This window comes from Mesoplodon densirostris, chromosome 11 (genome assembly GCF_025265405.1).
Source record: "Mesoplodon densirostris isolate mMesDen1 chromosome 11, mMesDen1 primary haplotype, whole genome shotgun sequence".
In the NCBI taxonomy this organism is placed as follows: Eukaryota; Metazoa; Chordata; class Mammalia; order Artiodactyla; family Ziphiidae; genus Mesoplodon; species Mesoplodon densirostris.
The window spans coordinates 23,727,373-23,751,042 of NC_082671.1; the positions used below are offsets into that span (position 1 = coordinate 23,727,373).

The 23,670-nt window shown below is 41.1% G+C and overlaps 1 protein-coding gene across 1 annotated transcript in view; it reads right to left on the reverse strand.

Moving 5' to 3' along the window:
• ITPR2 (inositol 1,4,5-trisphosphate receptor type 2) overlaps positions 1-23,670 on the reverse strand; it is a 538,352-nt gene that overhangs the window by 473,184 nt on the left and 41,498 nt on the right. The window contains exon 2 of the mRNA XM_060113623.1: positions 17,131-17,201. Coding sequence (XP_059969606.1) covers positions 17,131-17,201 — 71 coding nt within the window. The remainder of the gene's footprint in view (positions 1-17,130; positions 17,202-23,670) is intronic.

Sequence of the window (23,670 nt, forward strand, 5' to 3'; positions counted from 1 at the left end):
TAAAAGCTTTCATATATAACACACAGCAGGGTTCATTATCTTTATCATGTTGTACATTATATCCCTAGGGCTTACTTATAACTGGAAGTTTGTGCCTTTTGACTGCCTTTCTCCAATCTACCTTCTCTCCCCGCCTCCCCCACACCTCTGAAACCACAAATCTGTTACCTATTTCTATCAGTTGGTTTGTTTGTTTGTTTTTGAAGTATAATTAACCTACAACACTATGTTAGTTCCTGTTATACAACACAGTGACTCGATATTTCTATACATTTCATACAAAGATAATTACATCGTTATTGACTATATTCCCTACACTGGTACATTTCATAACCACACCTCAATTATTTTGCAAATGGAAGTCTGTACTGCTTAATCTCCCTCCTCTATTTCTTTCCTCCCCACACCCCTCCCACTCTGACAACCACCTGTTTGTTCTCTGTACCTATGAATCGATGACTCAGTTTCTATTTTGTTACATTTGTTCATTTGTTTTGTTTTTTAGATTCCACATATAAGTGAAATGGTACAGTATTTGTCTTTGTCTGACTTGTTTCACCTAGCAAAAGACTCTCTAGGTCCATCTCTGTTGTCGTAAATGGCAAGATTTCATTTTTAATTATGGCTGAGTAATATCCCATTGTACATGTAAACACTAATTTGTAAAGATAGATGCACCCCTCTGTTCATCATAGCATTATTTACAACAGCCAAGATATGGAAGTAACCTAAGTGACCACCAACAGAATAAATTAACGGATAAAGAGATGTGGTATGTGTACATATATATATACACATTTCATATTTTATAGTTATTAAACATTATTTGAAAACATTAAATTCCCACTTAGGACTCATCATGGTGTATATATCCTTTTCCTCCTTTTGTATATTTAAGTTTCCTTCATCATGAAAAATACTATGATAAACACTGCATCTCAAACATTTCTCAAATTTTTATGCAGTTCTACAATCTTTATACTTAATTCAATCATTCACAAATAGTCATCAAAGGCCCTTCCTGCTATAGGCACAATGCTATGGATACAAAGCTGAACTAGAAAAGCTCATGGAAAGTAGCTATTTCTCCTGTCCCCTCATTTTGTTCTGTCTCCTTGGTATACCTGCTGGCTTCCTGACTTCTAATTACTTTGCCTGACCACAGTTCTCACCTATTCCCTGCCTGTTCACTGCTTTTAACACATGCCTTTTCCTATAGCTCAGTTAAGCTGATTCCTAACTCTTGCTACTTGACTGTTTCTCTAGTAAGCTGTTCTCAAATTTTTGGTCTCAAGACCTCATTACACCCTTAAAAAATTATTGAAGACCCCTAAGAGATTTTCTTTTGTGGGCTGTTTCTATGGATGTTTACTGTATAACAGATTAAAACTGAGAAATTTGCAACACCATAAAACATAAGCACATGTTCACACTTCACAGAGCCTCTGGAAAACTCCACTGTACAATCAAGAAAGAATGAAAGTAGAAAAGGTAAATAACAAGTTACTGTCATTATGAAAATAATTTGATCTTGTAGACCCTCTCAGAAGGGTCTTGAAGACCCCCAAGCTAGAGAACTACGTCTAGGTCTTTGTCCTACGACTAATTCACACTTTGCATTGACCATCTCTTATGGCCTATGACCACCATGGTGGGGCTGTCTTCGGCTTGCTTGGTTGCTATATAACCAATCCAGAGTGGCTCACAGGGTACAAGTAATAAATGCTCCTGACTGCCTTGTTTCCTCTGCAAAAAAGTGATCAGTTTCCAAGTCCTAAAGGTTTTACTTAACTAAGTCAATGTTTCTAGGATACTTATGTTCTAGGCTATTCAAGTGATGAGACTTTGAATTCCAGGCTGTTTAATAAATCTTATGTAGGAGGGCAAGGAAGGGACAGGCAGAGCATCCAAAGGAGCCACTAGACCATGCTACCTACCTCTTGTGTTAGGTGAAAATAGGGAACTCGCTTGCTCTCCTGGCTTGTCTATGTGGAAGCCAACTAGTGAAGGTACCTGCCTTTGGTTTTATTAACAATGCTGGCCAAATATATATTTTGAAAAAACAAGGGTGAAAAAGAAATAGGAATTAAAGAACTTTCACTGTTATTGCTTTAAGTCAAAATATCCGTTACACTCAATCAGTTGCTCTTTGCTTTGTTTCTACGTTTGCCCACTGGACAGCCACACTGTTTTTTTAACATGACGTTTCCGGTATTGGACTTTTTTCTTTTGTATTGTAACGTTACAAAACCTAAGTCCCAACCTAACCACATAATTAACTTTGTTTTAACTCCTTTCCTTCCAGTATTTATCCACATGGAGGTTTTAATTATGCAGATACAATCAGAATACAAGTTGCATAACTGTGAAGCTTTCTAGAACAATCATAGCTCGACTTGTGCTTCATGCAGTACATCTAAATGGAACTAGAAGGACAAATTCTGCAGCCCTATTTCTCAACAGAGCTGAAACTTCTGTCGTTTAGAAAGTGCTAGCTTAAGAAGCATTTTTAGGCTACTTATACCTATGATTCCAAGACAGGACACTCTGGATGCACTTATTATCTTCCAGTCTTCGTGGACCTGGAGAGCCTCTGGAAGTTTAATTTTAACTGGCTCTAAGTTATCCAGAGGAAGATTCACACACACACACACACACACACACACACACACACACACACACACACCCCACCACCACCACCACCACCACCAATCACAGTCATAGAGCAAAACATCAGAGAAGTAGCAAGACTCCGTGAACTCCTGGGGACACATCACTTTCACTTTCAGGGCATAAATCTCTCTTTGCAGGGGTCCCCAGCTAACAAAGGACAATGAGGCTTGAGAAGAACAAGGTGAGAGGGTGGTGCATGACCAGCTGAGGGTGGATCTCTACTCGAGGGCGGCTTTGTTCAGTTTTTAACCTCTTGTTCTTCAGAAGGCCAAGTTTACAAACTACTTCCAAGCATTTGTAAAACAATGCCACCTGCCAGCAGTCTGCTGAATTCTGAAATTGCTGTATTTACCTTGAAAACCACAAAATGTAAACAAGGGCACCTGATCAGCGAAGATCTTTAAACTGCTCATTCACTAAATCAACACCTGGGGAAGAAAAGGCAGTTGACTTGGACTTGAACACACAATGGACAAATCAATCTTTTATCTTAGGGGTAGCTTGAATAAGTTAATGATTAGTAAGCTTTATGGAGATGCACGGAGACTTTCATAAACAAAACATATTAATATATTTAATACTCAAATATATTTAATACTCAAAAGAGTAAAACAAGTAAGGCCCACCTACTGTAAGCTATAGAAGTATAATCTTAATTCACACATACTTTCACTTAAAATAACAAATATGTGTAAGACACTCTCCCTCCCACTGGAAATACTTTATGCTATATAGCATGTGAAAACTGGTGACTGACATGTATGTATTCCTTTCTTTCTTTCTTTTTTTTCTTTTTTTCTTTTTTTCTTTCTTTCTTTCTTCCTTTCTTTCTTTCTTTATGGCTGCTCCGGGTCTTTGTTGCAGCACATGGGATCTTCACTGTGGCATGCAGGATCTTTAGTTGTGGCATGTGGACCCTTAGTTGCAGCATGCGGGATCTAGTTCCCCAACCAGGGATCGAACCCGGGCCCCCTGAATTGGGAGCATGGAGTCTTACCCACTGGACCACCAGGGAAGTCCCTTAATAAGTCTTTTTTTTTTTTTTTTTTTTTTTATTTATTTATGGCTGTGTTGGCTCTTCGTTTCTGTGCGAGGGCTTTCTCTAGTTGCGGCGAGCGGGGGCCACTCCTCATCGCGGTGCGCGGGCCTCTCACTGTCACGGCCTCTCTTGTTGTGGAACACAGGCTCCAGACGCGCAGGCTCAGTAATTGTGGCTCACGGGCCTAGTTGCTCCGTGGCATGTGGGATCTTCCCAGACCAGGGCTCGAACCCGTGTCCCCTGCATTGGCAGGCAGACTCTCAGCCACTGCGCCACCAGGGAAGCCCAATAAGTCTTTTAATATGCCTAATACATGACAAAATACGAGAAGATAGGGAAATAATTTATTTAAAAATAGCTACTATTTAGTGGGAAGCAGCCACATAGCACAAGAAGATCAGCTCAGGGCTTTGTGTCCACCTAGAGGGGTGGGATAGGAAGGGTGGGAGGGGAAGGCAAGAGGGAGGAGATATGGGGATATATGTATACGTATAGCTGATTCACTTTGTTATACAGCAGAAACTAACACACCATTGTAAAGCAGTTATACTCCAATACAGATGTTAAAAAGAGTAAAAATATCTACTATATAATACATTGAAGAGTTTCTGAGTGAGCCATAGTTTTAGTTTTACAGACAGTCTGTGCTTCTTACCACAATGTGTTTCTGAAAACTATAGTACAAAAGCAATGCATTTCTCATAGGAAATTCCACTGGAATAATATAACTGGGATTACTTTCCTAGGGAATACAAAGATAAAAATGGATATAGTATAGGTAGAAATACTCTAACCCTCCATATATTCAGAAGAACGAACATCTTGTAAAAATGATTAAAATGTGCTTTGTGGTACTTTCATAAGGATCATTCTTTTCCCCCAAATTACTAATGTATCATGTAAATATCTGAAGACCTCACCAAGGGCCCTCCCATGTATGAGGGCCCAGAGAGGCAAAGAGTCCTGAATGGATAAAGTCCTTCTCCATCTTCCCACACAGCTAGACTTAGAAGTTAAAAAAAAGTCACAGAAGTGTAGAGTGGGGAGACTTCATTATTTTTCAGTGAAGTCAAGAGATTATTTTTGGGTCAAGTGAACTTCTAACCACCTCAGGGCTATTTTTCCTCTCTGGACTATTCTACCTTGAGTTAGCTAAATTCACCCCTCCTGCCTCAGCCTTTTCCAGAATGTTATATAAATGGAGTCATACGTTATGCAGCCCTTTGAGACTGGCTTCTTTCACCTAGTATCATGTTTTAGAGATTCATCGGTGTTGTTGGGTGTATCCATGGTTCATTCCTTTTTACTGCAGAGTGGTATTCCACTGCATGTATTGTTTATCCATTCACCAACTGAAAGATATTTTTTAACTTTCCAGTTTTTGCTGTAAACATTGAGGAACAGATCTTTGTGTGAACTTAAGTTTTCATTGCTTTTGGTAAATATTTAAGAGTGAGATTTAGGGCTCATATGGTATGTGTATGTTTAACTTTATAAGAAACTGCCAAACTCTTTCCCAAAACGGCTGTAGCATTTGGTACACCACCGGCAATATATGAGACTCCCAGCTGATCTGCATCCTTGTCAACGCTTGATATTGTCAGCATTTTTATTTCAGCCATTTTTGTAGAGGTACTTCATTGTGGCTCTTGATATTGTTGTTTTTAGGGCGGCACCTTAAATGTTGGTATTCCCAGGGATTCCATCTAGGGTACTCTTTTCTTCTCACTCTCGCAGCTTTAAATTCTATCTACATGCTATTAAATTTCAAATCTGTATTTTCCATCTGGATTTCTCTCCTGAGCCTCCAGATTAACATATCAGGAAATCTCTTAGATCTTCTCCTCTGGCAGAAAGGATGCCAGAACCAAGTTCATTACTGTGGTAAACTGCAAACAGCCATAAATTCTTCTCATTCCTGTATGCATGTCCCTTTGCAGGTGACTTTGCAGGTACTCTCATCAAAAGACGAAGTCAGTTTCTCCACTTTTTGCCTCTGAACTTAGCCATATAACATTAGCAAGTGTGACCCAGAGGTTTGAATAGCACTTGAGCACTGGGGGGTTGCCCTTTCTTGCTGTTCTCACGCTCTCCCTGGGGAAGAATGTGAGCTAGCCTGCCAAATAGTGAGAGACACATGGCCTGGCCACCCCAGTCAATGACCTGTCCACAGGCAGATACGTGAATGAAGCCAACCCAGACCATCCAGCTGCCAACTGACCCCAGATACACAAGCAAGTTCATCAGAGTTCAGCCAAGTCAGCTCAGAAGAAAAGAATCCACAAGCAAACCCACAGATTTATGAGTTAAGTAAATGAATGTTCAGAAAGCCACTCAGTTTGGGGGGGTTTGTTACATAATAATACAGAACTAATATAATTATCCTCCCCTATCAAGTAGTTTGTTTTATATTCCATATCTCAATAAGTGCTACTAATACCTACCACATTGCCCAAATCTGACACCTGGGGGAATTCTAGGATGCATCCTCTCCCTCACCCCTACCTTCCACCACACTCCCACATACAAGTAGTCATCAATTCCTAATATAGTTAAATATTCTAGCTACTTAGTCCCTTATCATATTCTGAACTTTTTTAACAGTCTCTTAGTTGACATCCCATCCTACATTTTCCGTCTCTCCATATAAGAAAAGAGTCTTTCAAAATTTCAATTCTGATCATGTCATAGCCCCGCTTAAAAGTCTTTAATTGTGCTCCACTACCTTTGACATAAAAATTAACTGCCTCAGCATACAAGACCACTGGGCATCTGGACTCTCCTCCAAGCTCATCTCTGCCACTCTTCCTCATTCTCCTCAGCTTTTAACATTCCTAAAAGCAACAACCACATATGGGTCATGCTACTCCACACCCCTGTGCCTATTTCTCCCCAACCCTCTCCTTTCCAGCGGATTAACAACTGCCCATTCTTCCATAGCTCCAGCTCACCTCCATGCTTCCTCTAAACTCCCAAGGCAATTATAATCCTCTTCTCTTACTTCCACAGCCCTTTGGGACTTAAGACAGTATAATTAGTGGTTAAGTGTCTGGATTTCAACCAATCCTTTGCTTCTTACTAGTTATATGACCTTGGTCAAGATACTTAACTTCATTGTATTGTACCTCAATTTCCTCAATAGAATGGGATGTGGCAGAGAATGTTACCCTTCCCTCCACCCTCCAGTATCCATTCTCTTCTTCCTTTAGGTGACAGAACTCCTGAATTCTAGGTAGGCACATGGCCAGCCCACTAACCATCACATTCCTCAGCCTCCTTGCAGCACATGTAACTATGTGTATGAGTTTCCCGTGGCTGCCGTAACAAATCGCCAAACTTGGTGGCTTAAAACAACAGACATTTATTCTCCTGTAGTTCTCAAAGACCAAAGTCCAAAGTCAAGGTGTCGGCAGGGCTGTGTTCCCTCTGAAGGCTCTAGGAGAGAATCCTCTCTTGCCTCTTCCAGCTTCTGATGGCTCCTGGTGATCCTTGGCCTGTGGCCACATAACTCCATTCTCTGTCTCTGTCTTCACAAGGTCTCTCCTCTATGTGTGTGTCTCCCCCTCTTTTGTCTCTTATAACGTCATTTGTCATTGGATTTGGGGCCCACCTGGGTAATCAAGGGTGATCTCATTTCAAGATCCTTAACTTAATTACATTTGCAAAGTCTCTTTTTCCTATGAAAGTAACATTCACAGTGTCTAGGTGTTAGGACATGGACTTATCTTTCGGCAGACAGCCATTCAACCCAATATACTATGTGACTATGACATATGAATAGGAGTAATATATGCAATTCCAGAAGTCCTCCTTAAAGAAGAAGCTACTTGCTCTGGATTCCTCTTGCTCCCTTTCTACTGACTGAGAAGTAGTAACTATTGAAGCAACTTTGGAAACCACATGTTGAAGAGAGTAAAGTGGCAAGAGGGTTCTGGATTACTCATCTAGGAACTATTAAGTGAAAGAGAAATAAACTTCTATCTTATATAAGCCATTGGTTTTTGTTGTTGTTGTTTTATTTCTGTTACAGCACCTTATCTAGTGCATGCAGCTAATAATAATATCTTAATAAAAATACATACCACTTAGGGTTGCATAAGGATTAAATGGATTAATAGAATGTAAAGCATTGCAGACATCACCTGACATATAGTAAGGACTAAATAAATGTCAGTGATTAGCCTCAGTGGTAACAGAGTAGCCCTGGTCACATTTAGTTATCATTGCTTTACTTGTCTATCTCCTGCAGAAGACCAAATTTATTGGGGTAATGGCTTGGCACTTTCATCTCAGTACTGTACTTGAAAAAATACCAAACATTCTGTTACTGTTTAAAAGGGAAATGCAATTTAACTCTGTGTACCAATCATTATCCTAGGAGCTACTTTCATGAAAAGGTGAATACTAGGCCTGAAAAGCCTAGATGTCCCTTCCCTGCAGGCACCAATCTTTCAAGTTACAGGTCAATTGCTATCTTAATTAAGAAGCTTTTCTCATCTCATTAAAATCTCCATCTTCTGGGCTTCCCTGGTGGCGCAGTGGTTGAGAGTCCACCTGCCGATGCAGGGAACACAGGTTCGTGCCCCGGTCCGGGAGGATCCCGCATGCCACGGAGCAGCTGGGCCCGTGGGCCATGGCCGCTGGGCCTGCGCATCCGGAGCCTGTGCTCCGCGATGGGAGAGGCCACAGCAGTGAGAGGCCCGCGTACCACACACACACAAAAAAAAAAATCTCCATCTTCCCACCATACCTTTACCACAACTTTTTATTTACCCCTTATCATTGTCTACCTTGGGTTACAATTATTTATAAACACATCTTATCTCCCTCAGTAGATTATAAATTCCTTGAGAGCAGCATTCGTTTCTGATTCATTTGAACTTTAGTACCTTAGTTCACACACTGCACTGCACAGAGTGGATAACCAATAAATCTCTACTAAATTTATCAAGACCTTACAGTGTGAAAACACCAGCTTCAAATAAGCCCGCCTCACCACCTACCAGCTGTGTGACCTTGAGCATGTTACTTTACTTCTCTACAGTGTAGTTTCCAAATTAGTAAAATGGGGCTATTAAGAATTAAGTAAGGTAACATGGTTAAAGGCCATCAAAAGCACTCAAAGTTAAGAATTCCAATATTTAGGACTTTCTATTCTTAGAAAGAGCCATCTTGGTTATTAAGTTAAAGTGTTCACAGACAAAAGGCATTTATTCAGTACTTGCAAAAAAATTTAGACACATATTTAACTTCATACACAATATTAGAAGGAAGATTTTTACACACAAGCCCCCAGCTCAGGAAAATCGGCCCATGGATACACAATCAGAGCACGGGAGTTGTTCTAACACCACTAAACCACGTACATCACAAGTGTTAATTTTCTGCCCATTACTTTTCACTCTTCAAGGAGAACATTAAACTTCACAAGTCAAAGCCACAAATCAATCAAAGTTCATACAGCACATATATATTTTAGATACTCAATTAATTGTATGAGGGCAGCCCTAAACAGCAGTTGATTAGAATTCCGAAGTAGTCTTATTTGACCATTCATAACCACAGCAACTCCCCTCCAATAGAGACTAAGGTATTTTAAAGTACGAGCCCTTTTACAATCCTGACTAGCTTCAACAGAAGAAGCAAAGAAGCAAAGCAATCTGTTTTCATTTCATCCTTTGGGCCTTCTCTGAAACCTCACTGAAAAGAATAATCTTATTACCCAATTTCCACTGCCACTTAAGAGTTTAATAATAAGCTGTGGAAGGTTCTTAATATGATGACTTACCATAAATACACAGAATCAACACAGCAGTGACATTGAACTGGAGAATTTTAAAGACATTTGTTAATAAATTTTGTAATTTCTGGCTTGGAAATCCACTGCAATTTTCTAAACTTCTCTGAGTAGCAGCAAACCACAACACACTACAACCTAAAAGAACTTCACGTAACTCATGTAGAAGTTTTCCTCTTCTGCTATTCACACTACAGATTTATATGTTAGAATGCACATTTAATACCAATGAGCTGAAATTTAGAGGCCTAGAATACAAAACTGTAATACTATAACAGGTCTATACATTGCTTTCTCATAAATGAAGTAATCAGCTAACAACTATGTTACAAGCTAGGTAGTATTAAGACCTCCAAAAAAAGCATGTGACAAAAGAACTGAAATTATATTGCCTTTAAGAATTATAATTTTTTTCTAGAAAAACATTTATCTATTAATTCAACAAAAATTAAGTCAGCCCCAGTGATATTGAAAATACTGTTCTTGATCTTGGTAATTCAACAGAACACAGTCTTGCCCTCAAACACTTGGCAGTCTAATTGCAGGTCTTTCAACTAAAGAAACGAGTGCAAATTCTGAGCACGCACAGTACTGTGACCGCGTCCTCAGGCCCAAGTTCACTGACACCACAGTGGACCCCAGCCTGTGGGCAGGTTCCAAGCTCAAGCTCCCGCATCTCTCCTCTTGTCCTCATGAGGGCTTCCCTGACACTTGAAGAACTTGCTCAGCTGCAAGCAGGAGCAATCCAGATGTCTGTGTGGAAGGGGGTGACAACTCAACCCACAGAGGATGGAAGCTGGTCCCAGCCTTTCCGCCCTTGGGTAGGAGATTCTGAAGCACGTTCCTCCTGGTTTCTCCAAGGGCCCTGCAGGACTGAGTTCCAGCTGCCACAGTGGCGGGCCTTATTCACACTTCACTGACTTTCATTCCATGAGGCTGACTCTCCTTCATTCCCTCACTCACGCTTCCCAGGACCACCTCCCAAAGTAATTCCCTCCATCCGCATCTTCCAGGGTCAAATGTGCAGATGCTCCAACTAACACACTCCTAATCTATTTCTCTTCCGATATATCCAATCACACTAGAAGAACACATGAAAGGAGAGTATCACATATATCCCTTTTATCCACTTAAATTTCAAGATGTCATGAGGCTGGGCATTTGAATAAATAACGTGGATGAGAGTTAAGATCGAAAAAGAGAGAGAGAAAGAGGAAGCTTGGCAGGTTAGAACAATGACCAATGCTAAAAAGATGAAAGTAGCCAATTCTCCGCTTGGTTCCGAAATACCAATTATGCAGCGCACGAGGAGGGAAACAAGGGTCCAGAGATGCGAATGAAAAAGCCTCAGGAGTTTGGGTCGACTAACAGCTGCAGGTGAGTTAGGGAGTCCTACTCAGGACGCTTGGGCTGCAAGTGTGGCATCCAAAAAAGAGGGAGAGTCTCATCAGACTGCACCCAAATGTACTATGTTCAGTTCTTTCTACACCGCTAAGAATTAATTTGACAAACAGGAACCTCACCAGAAACCAAACACAGCAGTGTGATGAAGACTAGAGAAATCACTGAAGAATCTGTAGCTGGCAACAGGTGAAAGAATTTTTTTTAATTAAGACCGGAGAAGAAAACATCTACAGGAATATAATCGTTCTAAATAAATATTTAAAGCTCCATTGTGTGGAAGAGGGATTAGATGGAATCTGTGTGGCTTTACTGGACCATCAGGTAGAATTTACAGGAGGGCATTATTCAATAGACAGTATGGTACAGTGGTTAAAAACAAACAGCTCTGGAGTCAGACAAACTTGTTTTGACTCCCAACTCTACCACTAATAAGCTCAGCGACCTTAAAACGGTTGTATACTTTCTTTATACTGAACTTTCCAACTGCAAAATTGGGATAGCAACAATTTCTACTTTATAGGGTTATTGTGATGACTAAACATTAATGCACAGGAAGCCCTGAGCCCAGTGTAGCATGTATTAAATGCTCGATAAATGGTAGTAACTTCAAATCTGAAACAGTTTCAGTCTTCATCCCAAAAAATTTACACTAACATCAAATCTGAAGAAATACAATAAAGCAATTGTTAAGCTGGTAGAGGAAGTATTTATAATTGGCTCATACCAGAGAACTACTGTGCTAGACAAGACTGACATGTTCAACTACATAAAAAGCCAAAGCTACTACCTAGCTGGATGGCTTTTGCGCAGATACTTTTAAGTGTATAACCTCCATGAGTAGAGCCAAAAGGTGAGAGTTCCAGCCTTCAAGACGACTTCCCGGAATTATATGCAGAGAAGGAACTGAGTTAAAGAAATGGTCTTGTCAGTGTTCTCCCAAGTCCCTGAAACTCACTACCTGCTTTCATGTGGCACCGCACAGCAGAGAAAGTCTCTGTTTTAGCTCCTGAAGCATTCTAACTTATTGCCTCAGAATGACTTTTTGCTTTCCAGAAGCAGCCACTTGGTAGGCTTAGCGGATTAGGAAACAGTCACGTATCAAATGACCACAGAGTCTCAGAGTTGGAAATTTCAAGACCAAATGGCCCAAGGCTGTGAATTATCTAATCAACCAAGAAAAGAAGCTGTCTCCGCTTCCCTCAGCCCTCCTGGGGAGTGGCCCCCTGGGTTCTGCGTTACTTCGCGTTTTATCACCCTGATGGTAATAAAAGGACACACAAACCTCCCTTGTTTTGATTTAGATCAGTTTCTCCTCCTAATAGAAAATGCACACGTATTAATATGCACAAACTTTTGGAAAAATCTACACCAGGGTTTTCTAGAGAACAGGGGGAGACGTACGTGCATAAAAGAACTAGGAGAAAAAAAAAGAAAAATGAAAAGAATATAAAGTCAACAAAAATAACTGCTATAATTTAGTATGGGGAAAGAGGGTTAAATTGTATATCAAAAAACAGGACCAGTGATAAATCGTGTTGATAATACGTGCCCCTGTACAAGGCAAGGAAAAAGGCAGTTAACCTCAGTGCTATTCCTTCTCAAAACCTAAGCCCCACTCTAACCATGACAAAAAACATCAGCCAGACCCAAACCAAGGGACATTTTACAAAATACCTGGCCAGTACCCTTCAAAAGTATCAAGGTCATAAAAAAAAAAAAAAAGGAAAGACTAAGAAAGTGTCCCAGGCCAGAGGAGACTAAGGAGCCATGATGACTAACGGCACGAGGGATCCTGGATGGGATGAGGATGGGGAAAGGACAATGGAAAACTGTTGACATGCGAAGGAAGCCTGGAATTTAGTCAATAGTAATGTACAAATGGTAATTTCTTGGTGTTGACAAATGTACCAAGGTTATGTAAGATGCTAACATAGGGGAAACTGGATGGAAGGGAAGTCTCTATACTACCTTTACGACTCCTCTTACATCTAACTGTATTCCAGGGACTTCCCTGGTGGTCCAGTGGGTAAGACGGCACACTCCCAATGCAGGGGGCCTAGGTTCGATCCCTGGTCGGGAAACTAGATCCCACATGCATGCCACAACTAAGAAGCCCGCATGCCTCAACTAAGACCCAGCGCAGCCACAATAAATAAATTAAATAAATAAATATTTATAAATAAATAAATAAATATGTATTCCAAAGTTTAAATTTGATCTTTAAAAATGAGAGGATATTTGATCATGAAAAGAATTTTGCACTCACTTAAGAGAAAGCCAATGTGCTTCGGTTAATACTATTCCGATTGTGTGGTTTCTACTGAAAATAGCTCTCCAGCCGCCAGGTTTTAAATAACCCTTGGGAAGTTGTTTGTTTGTTAGAACTTCACTTCCTCTGTTCATGAGAGGCAGTGGGACACAGGACACAGTCAAAGGAGCACTTCTCGGACAATGTTGTGTATTGAGGAGACACGTTAACCTCTTTCAAACTCTGGCTCCTCATTCAAAAAAGTGGGGAACTGTACTAGATTTACTTCTTTTTTTTTTTTTTTTTTTTTTGGTACGGGGGCCTCTCACTGTTGTGGCCTCTCCCGTTGCGGAGCACAGGCTCCGGACGCGCAGGCTCAGCGGCCATGGCTCACGGGTCCAGCCGCTCCGCGGCATGTGGGACCTTCCCAGACCGGGGCACGAACCCGTGTCCCCTGCATCAGCAGGCGGACTCTCAACCACTGCACCACCAGGGAAGCCCTAGATTTACTTTTAATTGCCTAGAAGCTCTAAGATTTTATGATTCACTTGAACAAATCATAAAGTGAGTATGAAAAATAAAAATCTTTTCAAATTAATTTCAGAACATCGTTTGGCTGAGGCAAGAGGAACTAAGGTGCAGCTGAAGTACAGTTGCTGATACACTATAGTTTCTTCACATTATCTGAAAAGTAACAAGAAAGGAGGGTGCTCTGGAAACCTAGCAGAGGAGTCTGGAAATGCAGGAGTGGTGATCTTGGAAGGCAAATCTATGAAAAAGTGATGGCTTTTACAGCCAAAGGGAACAGGAGAAATACACTCAGGAAGAGAAGAGTGAAGCTGCAAAAACACAAGGTATGAGAAAGGATACAGCATTTGGGAAAACAAGGTTTGCTTATGGCTGCCGAGCAGTGTGAAGGTCAGGGCAGAGACAAGCCCATCTCAAGGAATCCTCCTCCGGGGCTCCGTCAGGATGGGCTTCCAAGAATCAGAGAAGAGTCGGAGCTTTAAGATAAAAGGGAATCTTCAATCTCCAACAGGAAAATACCCTCCTTCTCCAATGATGAGTGGAGTGAGACAAATGGCTTAGTCTTAAACCAGAGGTAGAAAATGAGAGCAAACGAGCAAGGACAATGACCTAAAGTATCAGATTACAGGAAAAGCCAGCCTTCCAGGGCAGACGGAGCACCTGAGTGATTCATACTTTGAACCAGCGCCCGCTGAATCATATGACACCAAGTATCTGTGTATAATTACCTACTGGGTACAGAGCTGTTACTGCAGAGTTCCCTCAGATACAATAAAATATCTAAAAGAAAAAAGGCAGCCACAAAACCTGAAGGTTTATCTTTGAAGATTAACCTCCCCTGACTGACAGAGGAATAAGGCTACCCAAGCTCGTGGCCGTGAAGCGTGAAGCACCCCTGGGAACCAAGTTGTTTCACATGATCCCAGGGAAAGTTTGGGTCTCCCACCCACAAGCATCTAATGGCTATTTTTTTTTTTTTTTTTTTTGGATGTCTACTGTGGGCAAACCTCTGTGCCTGGGAAACACAAAAAAAAATAAATAAAATCCTTCCCTTGAAGAGGTTATAATGCAAGAGCAGAGTCAAATATGTTTAAAGGAAATACATTATGCCTTTCCATTATAAGTTAGCTACCATTTGTATAATGACTTAAAACACTTTTACATTTATTCTCTGGAAAGATTCCAAGCCTCACAAAGCCTTGTGTGGTAAGATTATTCTTGTTTTTATACAGCCCTGGTCTCAGCAGCCAATGACAGATGTCCTCTGAGACGTTAAGTGGTTGGGTGACCTACTTAAGATGACACAGCCAGCGAAAAGTGCAGTTAAAACCCGAACCCCAAGCTTTTTTTCTGTTACAAATGCCGATTTGTTGTCCCAGTTCACTTTTAAAACTTTTTATCTTTATCATCCTACAGTTCACAAAGGAGTGTCTGTGGATCTGGATTTGCTTATCATCCCTACTCTGAACTCAGTGTGTCTCTTCCACCTGAGGAACAGTGGTTTTCTACAATTTAGGAAGGTTCTTGCCCGTATCTCTTTACCTCATTCTCACGCGCTCCAGCCTCTCCTTCTAGAATTCGATTAGATGCTGCTGGATCTTCTCAGTCCCTCCTCCAAGCTTTTCATGACTTGTTCATACTTTCCTCCTCACTGCATTCTGGGTAATTTCCTCAGCTCTCTTTTCCATAACACTGTCTCCTCATCTTTATATAATAGCTAGTTCATGCTCTTTAGAACCTGTGTCTTCCTTTTCATATTGTCCATTCTTCCATTAGGCTCCTCTAGCCTCTTCTGTCTCTGAAATCATTTCCACACACTTATGGCACAGTGTCTGGCAAGGTGTCCCGGAGCACTTCGCATCTTGTTTGCCACAACTGCTGACTCTCCTTCATGTAATTCTACTGTGAGTCCATCCTCGGTGGGGACTGTGTATGGTTGAGAACACCTCATGTGCCCAGGGCTGGGGGAGTGTCCCCACTGAGCACTGTTATGGGTGCTTCTAATGGGTGGTGTATCTCCCACAGCCTTCTTTCTGCTAATTTCTCCACCTAGGGAGACATCTGGATCACTTATTCAAAGTGACCAATTTCGGGACTTCCCTCATGGTGCAGTGGGTAAGAATCCACCTGCCAATACAGGGGACACGGGTTCGAGCCCTGGTCTGGGAAGATCCCACATGCCACGGAGCAACTAAGCCCATGCGCCACAACTACTGAGCCTGCGCTCTAGAGCCTGTGAGCCACAACTACTGAGCCCGCAAGCCACAACTACTGAGACCACATGCCACAACTACTGAAGCCCATGCACCTAGAGCCCATGCTCTGCAACAAGAGAGGCCACCGCAATGAGAAGCCCACGCACCGCAACGAAGAGTAGCCCCCACTTGCTGCAACTAGAGAAATCCCACGTGCAGCAACAAAGACCCAACACAGCCAAAAATAAATTAATTAATTAATTAATTTTTTTAAAAAAGTGACCAATTCCACTCGAAGGACATTTACTGTCCTCGTCACTCTCTCTGCAAGATGAAAATGCAATATTCTTGCATATTCTTATAATAAGAACTATGTAGAAAGTGCCTGTCACAGAAAGTGAAACATGGGAAACATGTACCAAACATTAGGCATCTCCCTTCCCCACTGCTGGGAGACCACATCCTGAGTTGGGTCTGGGGCTCTAGCAAATCCCTTTGACTCTCTCTCCAGATCTGTATCCCTTATTAAACCTGCTTTTCATCATTGTGAGGAGGAATGCTTTCACAGTATGTTCAAAATGAAAGCTGTTTTTAAATTATTATTATAAGTATACACAAACTATGAAATTGATTTGCACAAGCTCTTAATTACTGGTTTTAGTTGTCTGTGATTCTCTGCAAGCTCCATTAATCCTTCTCTTGTAACAGTCATAATCAGTCTCCTACTATGAACAATTTCTCAGTTGACAGTATGATGCTCTCTCTAAAATTATACCTACAAGGGAGTTCTAAGACAATTGGTAGTTATTATATACCAGCCAAAGTGACATTTTAAAAGCTAAGCTAACACACCAGTGTCACCATCCTGGAGATTTTACAAAGATAAATTAAAGAGCTGATAATGAAACACTAACATTTATAGTACACTCTCACGGAAATATATAAATACGTATCATTCGGCTGTATTTACTGGTTTGAAAAGTGGTCTCCCACAGTTAATTACCAAGATTTCCTTTCAACACACAGACTATTGTCCAGCAAAACAAAACTTGAAACTATTCTTCCAGTACCAACCCTTCAACGTGTAAAAGAAGAAAAATGATGGGGATATTTTTGAAAGAATTTTCAGTGGACATATTTCTATTTGAAAGTTTCATGCTGAATAAAGTTCTAACATTCCTTATTTTAAGACATAAAAGTACTGCCAGTTAGATCACATAATACAAAGGAAGCATCTTTTTCTTACCTCGGAACTTCTTGGGAGGGTTGGCGAGGTCCCCCGCCTCTGGGTGCACCACACATCTGTCATCCACTAGCCTGGAAGGAAAAGCATGTTCGCATGTTGACATCGTCATATTCACAAAGCGCTGACTGCACGTGGATACCGCATAAATATTTAGAGTTTTAATACCGTTCTTCATTCAGAAATGTTTGAAGAGTCACGGATTTGTAAAAAGATTTGGTTACAAGGACATGAATTAAATCAGGGTTTATGAAATACAAAATTAAGAAACATTGTTAAGTGGTAGGAAACTGGTTAGAGAAATCGTGATATAGACAAACCATGGAACACTGTAGAGCTAGTTACAATTCTATTTTTTAAATGCACTGGCCTGCAAAACATGTATAATATGTTGTGAAAATAAGTGGGAACCAATCAATAAGATACTGTATACATTTAAACACACACACACCCCTCTACACAGACACATATGATGAGGACTGGAACAGAGACACCAAAACATTAACAGTGGTCAGACTGCCCATAGTTTTTATGTTCTTGTGTGTGTGCGTGTGTGTTGTTTTGTTTTGTTTTTATAAGGAATGTGTAAGCTTATGAGATGAGGCTTACAGAATGACCACTCATCCTGTGTTCAACCCTGGCTCAGTCACTTGCCAGCCAGGTGACTTTGAGCCTCCTTCTTTACACCTGCAAAACAAGGATAAGAGTACCCACCCCACAGCATTGTTAGGAGGATTAAATGATTTAATATCTGTAAAGTACCTAGTATAGTTGCTGGCATAGAGTAAGCCCTTATACAAGTGCTTAATAGATGAATAAAATCAGGGACTTTCCCTGCCTTATTCCTCACCATACTGTCTGCCTCTAGAAAGGTGCCTACCACATAGTGAGTACTCAGCAAACATTACTCAAATGAATAAAGTACCTATCTAGTTACAAAAACACGCCCCTATTAAAATATTCACGAGAAGCCAATTTCTAGGACAATTCCGAGAGAAGCTGAATCTCTGACCTGAGAGCCAGGAGGTGTGAATCTCCTGCAGAGAGTAATATCTAACTAGCAAAAGACTCACTGATGTTCATTTTTTCCATTGACTAAGTGATGGAAGTAACAGGGGTTTTCTCCAGAATATTGTGACAATGCATGTGAATTAGTTCCAAATTTGTGAGCTCATTTGAAGAGAGATGCCCCAGTTGTGACTTTGGTTTTTTTTAAAAAAAAAACATATTAATCGGATTCACTAGTATGCATTCACTCCAGCACAAAGTAAACCCCGATTCGTGACCAACTGTCCCCTTGAACTAGGATGATTAAACAAATCAAGATGAAACTTTTGGTTCTTGGTTTATCTGATTACAAAAGCAGACACTTCCTAAATCACTGGATTTTTCTATGAGATCCAATTTCCACAAAACAAAAATGCTAATTTGATCAAGCAATATGGCTCTTTCTTTGATTTTTTTAATATACTTCATTCACACTGGCTTACTAAAATGTGGTTTTACGGGAGCTGCCAAGCATGCAAGAAATTCCTTTTAAGAGTCTTTAAAATTGTTTTCTTAGAAACAGGAAATCACATTGGGTCAAGAGAAAGCAAACCCAAACCTCCACAATATCCGACTTCAGGCTGTAACACTGAACGTGAAAGGCAGAGTCCTGAGAATGTCACAACGTAATATTTAAATTTTAAAAACTGCTGTGAGGGAAAGGTCAGCTTTTCTAATTAGTTAGGACAAGTTAAGAATTCAAAACATAATAATCCAAAAAAAACAGGAGCACAACAACAGGGGTGCGGAGGGGCAAAGGGGAGAGATTCCCGCACGGAGGATCGGTGGCGACCTGGACTCACCAGCCCGAGAGGCTTGTATGCTAACCCGCCGGGGCGGGCGGGGCTGGGAGCTGAGGCTCGGGTTTCGGTCGGATCCCAGGGAGAGGACTGGGGTTGGCGGCGTGAACACAGCCTGTAGGGGTTAGTGCACCACGGCTGGCCAGGAGGGAGTCCGGGGAAATGTCTGGACCTGCCCAAGAGGCAAGACACTTTTTCTTGCCTCTTTGTTTCCTGGTGCTCGAGGAGAGGGGATTAAGAGCGCTGCTTAAAGGAGCTCCAGAGACGGGCGCAAGCCACGGCTAACAGCGCGGACCCCAGAGACGGGCATGAGACGCTAGGGCTGCTGCCGCCGCCACCAAGAAGGCGGTGTGCAAGCACAGGTCACTATCAACACCACCCCTCCCGGGAGCCTGTGCAGCCCGCCACCGCCAGAGTCCCGGGATCCAGGGACAACTTCCCTGGGAAAATGCACGGCGCGCCTCAGGGTGGTGCAACATCACGCCGGCCTCTGCCGCCGCATGCTCCATGCTCGCCCAGCATCCGTACCCCTCCCTCCCCGCCGGGCTGAGTGAGCCGCAGCCCCCGAATCAGCGGCTCCTTTAACCCCGTCCTGTCTGAGCGAAGAACAGACGCCCTCCAACGACCTACAAGCAGAGGCGGGGCCAAATCCAAAGCTGAGCCTCGGGAGCTGTGCGAACAAAGAAGAGAAAGGGAAATCTCTCCCAGCAGCCTCACGGGCAGCGGATTAAATCTCCACAATCAACTTGATGTACCTGCATCTGTGGAATACCCGAATAGAAAACAAATCATCCCAAATTGAGGAGGTGGAATTGAGAGCAAGATTTATTACTTTTTCCCCTTTTCTTCTTTTTGTGAGTGTGTATGTGTATTTTTCTGTGTGAGATTTTGTCTGTATAGCTTTGCTTTCACCATTTGTCCTAGGGTTCTATCCATCCGGGGGTTTTTTTTTTTTTTTTGTATATTTTTTTTAATTTAAAAAAATTTTTTTTCTTGATAATTATTTTTTATTTTAATAACTTTATTTTATTTTCTTTTATCCTCTTTCTTTCTTTCTACTTTTTCTCCCTTTTATTCTGAGCCGTGTGGATGAAAGGCTCTTGGTGCTGCAGCCAGGAGTCAGTGCTGTGCCTCTGAGGTGGGAAAGCCAACTTCAGGACCCTGGTCCACAAGAGACCTCCCAGCTCCACGTAATATCAAACGGCAAAAATCTCCCAGAGATCTCCATCTCAACACCAGCACCCAGCTTCACTCAACGACCAGCAAGCTACAGTGCTGGACACCCTATGCCAAACAACTAGCAAGACAGGAACACAACGCCACCCATTAGCAGAGAGGCTGCCTAAAATCATAATAAGTCCACAGACACCCCAAAACACACCACCAGACGTGGACCTGCCCACCAGAAAGACAAGATCCAGCCTCATCCACCAAAACACAGGCACTAGTCCCCTCCACCAGGAAGCCTACACAACCCACTGAACCAACTTTAGCCACTGGGGACAGACACCAAAAACAACAGGAACTACGAACCTGCAGCCTGCAAAAAGGAGACCCCAAACATAGTAACATAAGCAAAATGAGAAGACAAAAGAACACACAGCAGGTGAAGAAGCAAGATAAAAACCCACCAGACCTAACAAATGAAGAGGAAACAAGCAGTCTACATGAAAAAGAATTCAGAATAATGACAGCAAAGATCATCCAAAATCTTGGAAATAGAATAGACAAAATGCAAGAAACATTTAACAAGGACCTAGAAGAACTAAAGATGAAACAAGCAACGATGAACAACACAATGAATGAAATTAAAAATACTCTAGATGGGATCAATAGCAGAATAACTGAGGCAGAAGAACGGATAAGTGACGTGGAAGATAAAATAGTGGAAATAACTACTGCAGAACAGAATAAAGAAAAAAGAATGAAGAGAACTGAGGACAATCTCAGAGACCTCTGGGACAACATTAAACGCACCAACAGTCGAATTATAGGGGTTCCAGAAGAAGAAGAGAAAAACAAAGGGACTAAGAAAATACTTGAAGAGATTATAGTTGAAAACTTCCCTAATATGGGAAAGGAAATAGTTAATCAAGTCCAGTAAGCACAGAGAGTCCCATAAAGGATAAATCCAAGGAGAAACATGCCAAGACACATATTAATCAAACTGTCAAAAATTAAATACAAAGAAAATATACTAAAAGAAGCAAGGGAAAAACAACAAATAACACACAAGGGAATCCCCATCAGGTTAACAGCTGATCTTTCAGCAGAAACTCTGCAAGCCAGAAGGGAGTGGCAGGACATATTTAAAGTGATGAAGGAGAAAAACCTACAACCAAGATTACTCTACCAAGCAAGGATCTCATTCAGAATTGATGGAGAAATTAAAACCTTTACAGACAAGCAAAAGCTGAGAGACTTCAGCACCACCAAACCAGCTTTACAACAAATGCTAAAGGAACTTCTCTAGGCAAGAAACACAAGAGAAGGAAAAGATCTACAATAGCAAACCCAAAACAATTAAGAAAATGGGAATAGGAACATACATATCGATAATTACCTTAAATGTAAATGGATTAAATGCTCCCACCAAAAGACACAGATTGGCTGAATGGATACAAAAACCAGACCCATATATATGCTGTATAAAAGAGACCCACTTCAGACCTAGAGACACATACAGACTGAAAGTGAGGGGATGGAAAAAGATGTTCCATGCAAATGGAAATCAAAAGAAAGCTGGAGCAGCAATTCTCATATCAGACAAAATAGACTTTAAAATAAAGACTATTAGAAGAGACAAAGAAGGACACTACATAATGATCAAGGGATTGATGCAAGAAGAAGACATAACAATTATAAATATTTATGCACCAACATATGAGCACCTCAAAACATAAGGCAAATACTAACAGCCATAAAAGGGGAAATCGACAGTAACACATTCATAGTAGGGGACTTTAACACCCCACTTTCACCAATGGACAGATCATCCAAAATGAAAATAAATAAGGAAACACAAGCTTTAAATGATACATTAAACAAGATGGACCTAATTCATATTTATAGGACATTCCATCCAAAAACAACAGAATACACATTTTTCTCAAGTGCTCATGGAACATTCTCCAAGATCATATCTTGGGTCACAAATCAAGCCTTGGTAAATTTAAGAAAATTGAAATTGTATCAAGTATCTTTTCTGACTACAATGCTATGAGACTAGATATCAATTACAGGAAAAGACCTGTAAAAATACAAACACATGGAGGCTAAACAATACACTACTTAATAACGAAGTGATCACTGAAGAAATCAAAGAGGAAATAAAAAAATACCTAGAAACAAATGACAATAGAGACATGACGACCCAAAACCTATGGGATGCAGCAAAAGCAGTTCTAAGAGGGAAGTTTATAGCAATACAATCCTACCTTAAGAAACAGGAAACATCTCGAATAAACAACCTAACCTTGCACCTAAAGCAATTAGAGAAAGAAGAACAAAAAAACCCCAAAGTTAGCAGAAGGAAAGAAATCATAAAGATCAGAGCAGAGGGCCTCCCTGGTGGTGCAGTGGTTAAGAGTCCGCCGGCCGATGCAGGGGATACGGGTTCGTGCCCCGGTCTGGGAGGATCCCATATGCCGCGGAGCGGCTGGGCCCGTGAGCCATGGCCGCTGGGCCTGCGCATCCGGAGCCTGTGCTCCGCAACGGGAGAGGCCACAACAGTGAGAGGCCCACATACCGCAAAAAGAAAAAAAAAAAAAAAAAAAAAAAAAAAAGATCAGAGCAGAAATAAAAGAAAAAGAAACAAAGGAAACGATAGCAAAGATCAATAAAACTAAAAGCTGGTTCTTTGAGAAGATAAACAAAATTGATAAACCATTAGTCAGACTCATCAAGAAAAAAAGGGAGAAGAATCAAATCAACAGAATTAGAAATGAAAAAGCAGAAGTAACAACTGACACTGCAGAAATACAAAGGATCATGAGAGATTACTACAAGCAACTCTATGCCAATAAAATGGACATCCTGGAAGAAATGGACAAATTCTTAGAAATGCACAAGCTGCCAAGACTGAATCAGGAAGAAATAGAAAATATGACCAGACCAATCACAAGCACTGAAATTGAAACTCTGATTAAAAATCTTCCAACAAACAAAAGCCCAGAACCAGATGTCTTCACAGGCGAATTTAATCAAACATTTAGAGAAGAGCTAACACCTATCCCTCTCAAACTCTTCCAAAACATAGCAGAGGGAGGAACACTCCCAAACTCATTCTACGAGGCCACCATCACCCTGATACCAAAACCAGACAAGGATGTCACAAAGAAAGAAAACTACAGGCCAATATCACTGATGAACATAGATGCAAAAATCCTCAACAAAATACTAGCAAACAGAATCCAACATCACATTAAAAGGATCACACACCATGATCAACTGGGGTTTATTCCAGGAATGCAAGGATTCTTCAATATATGCAAATCAATCAATGTGATACACCATATTAACAAACTGAAGGAGAAAAACCATATGGTCATCTCAATAGATGCACAAAAAGCTTTCGACAAAATTCAACACCCATTTATGATAAAAACCCTCCAGAAAGTAGGCATAGAGGGAACTTTCCTCAACATAATAAAGGCCATATATGACAAACCCACAGCCAATATCATCCTCAATGGTG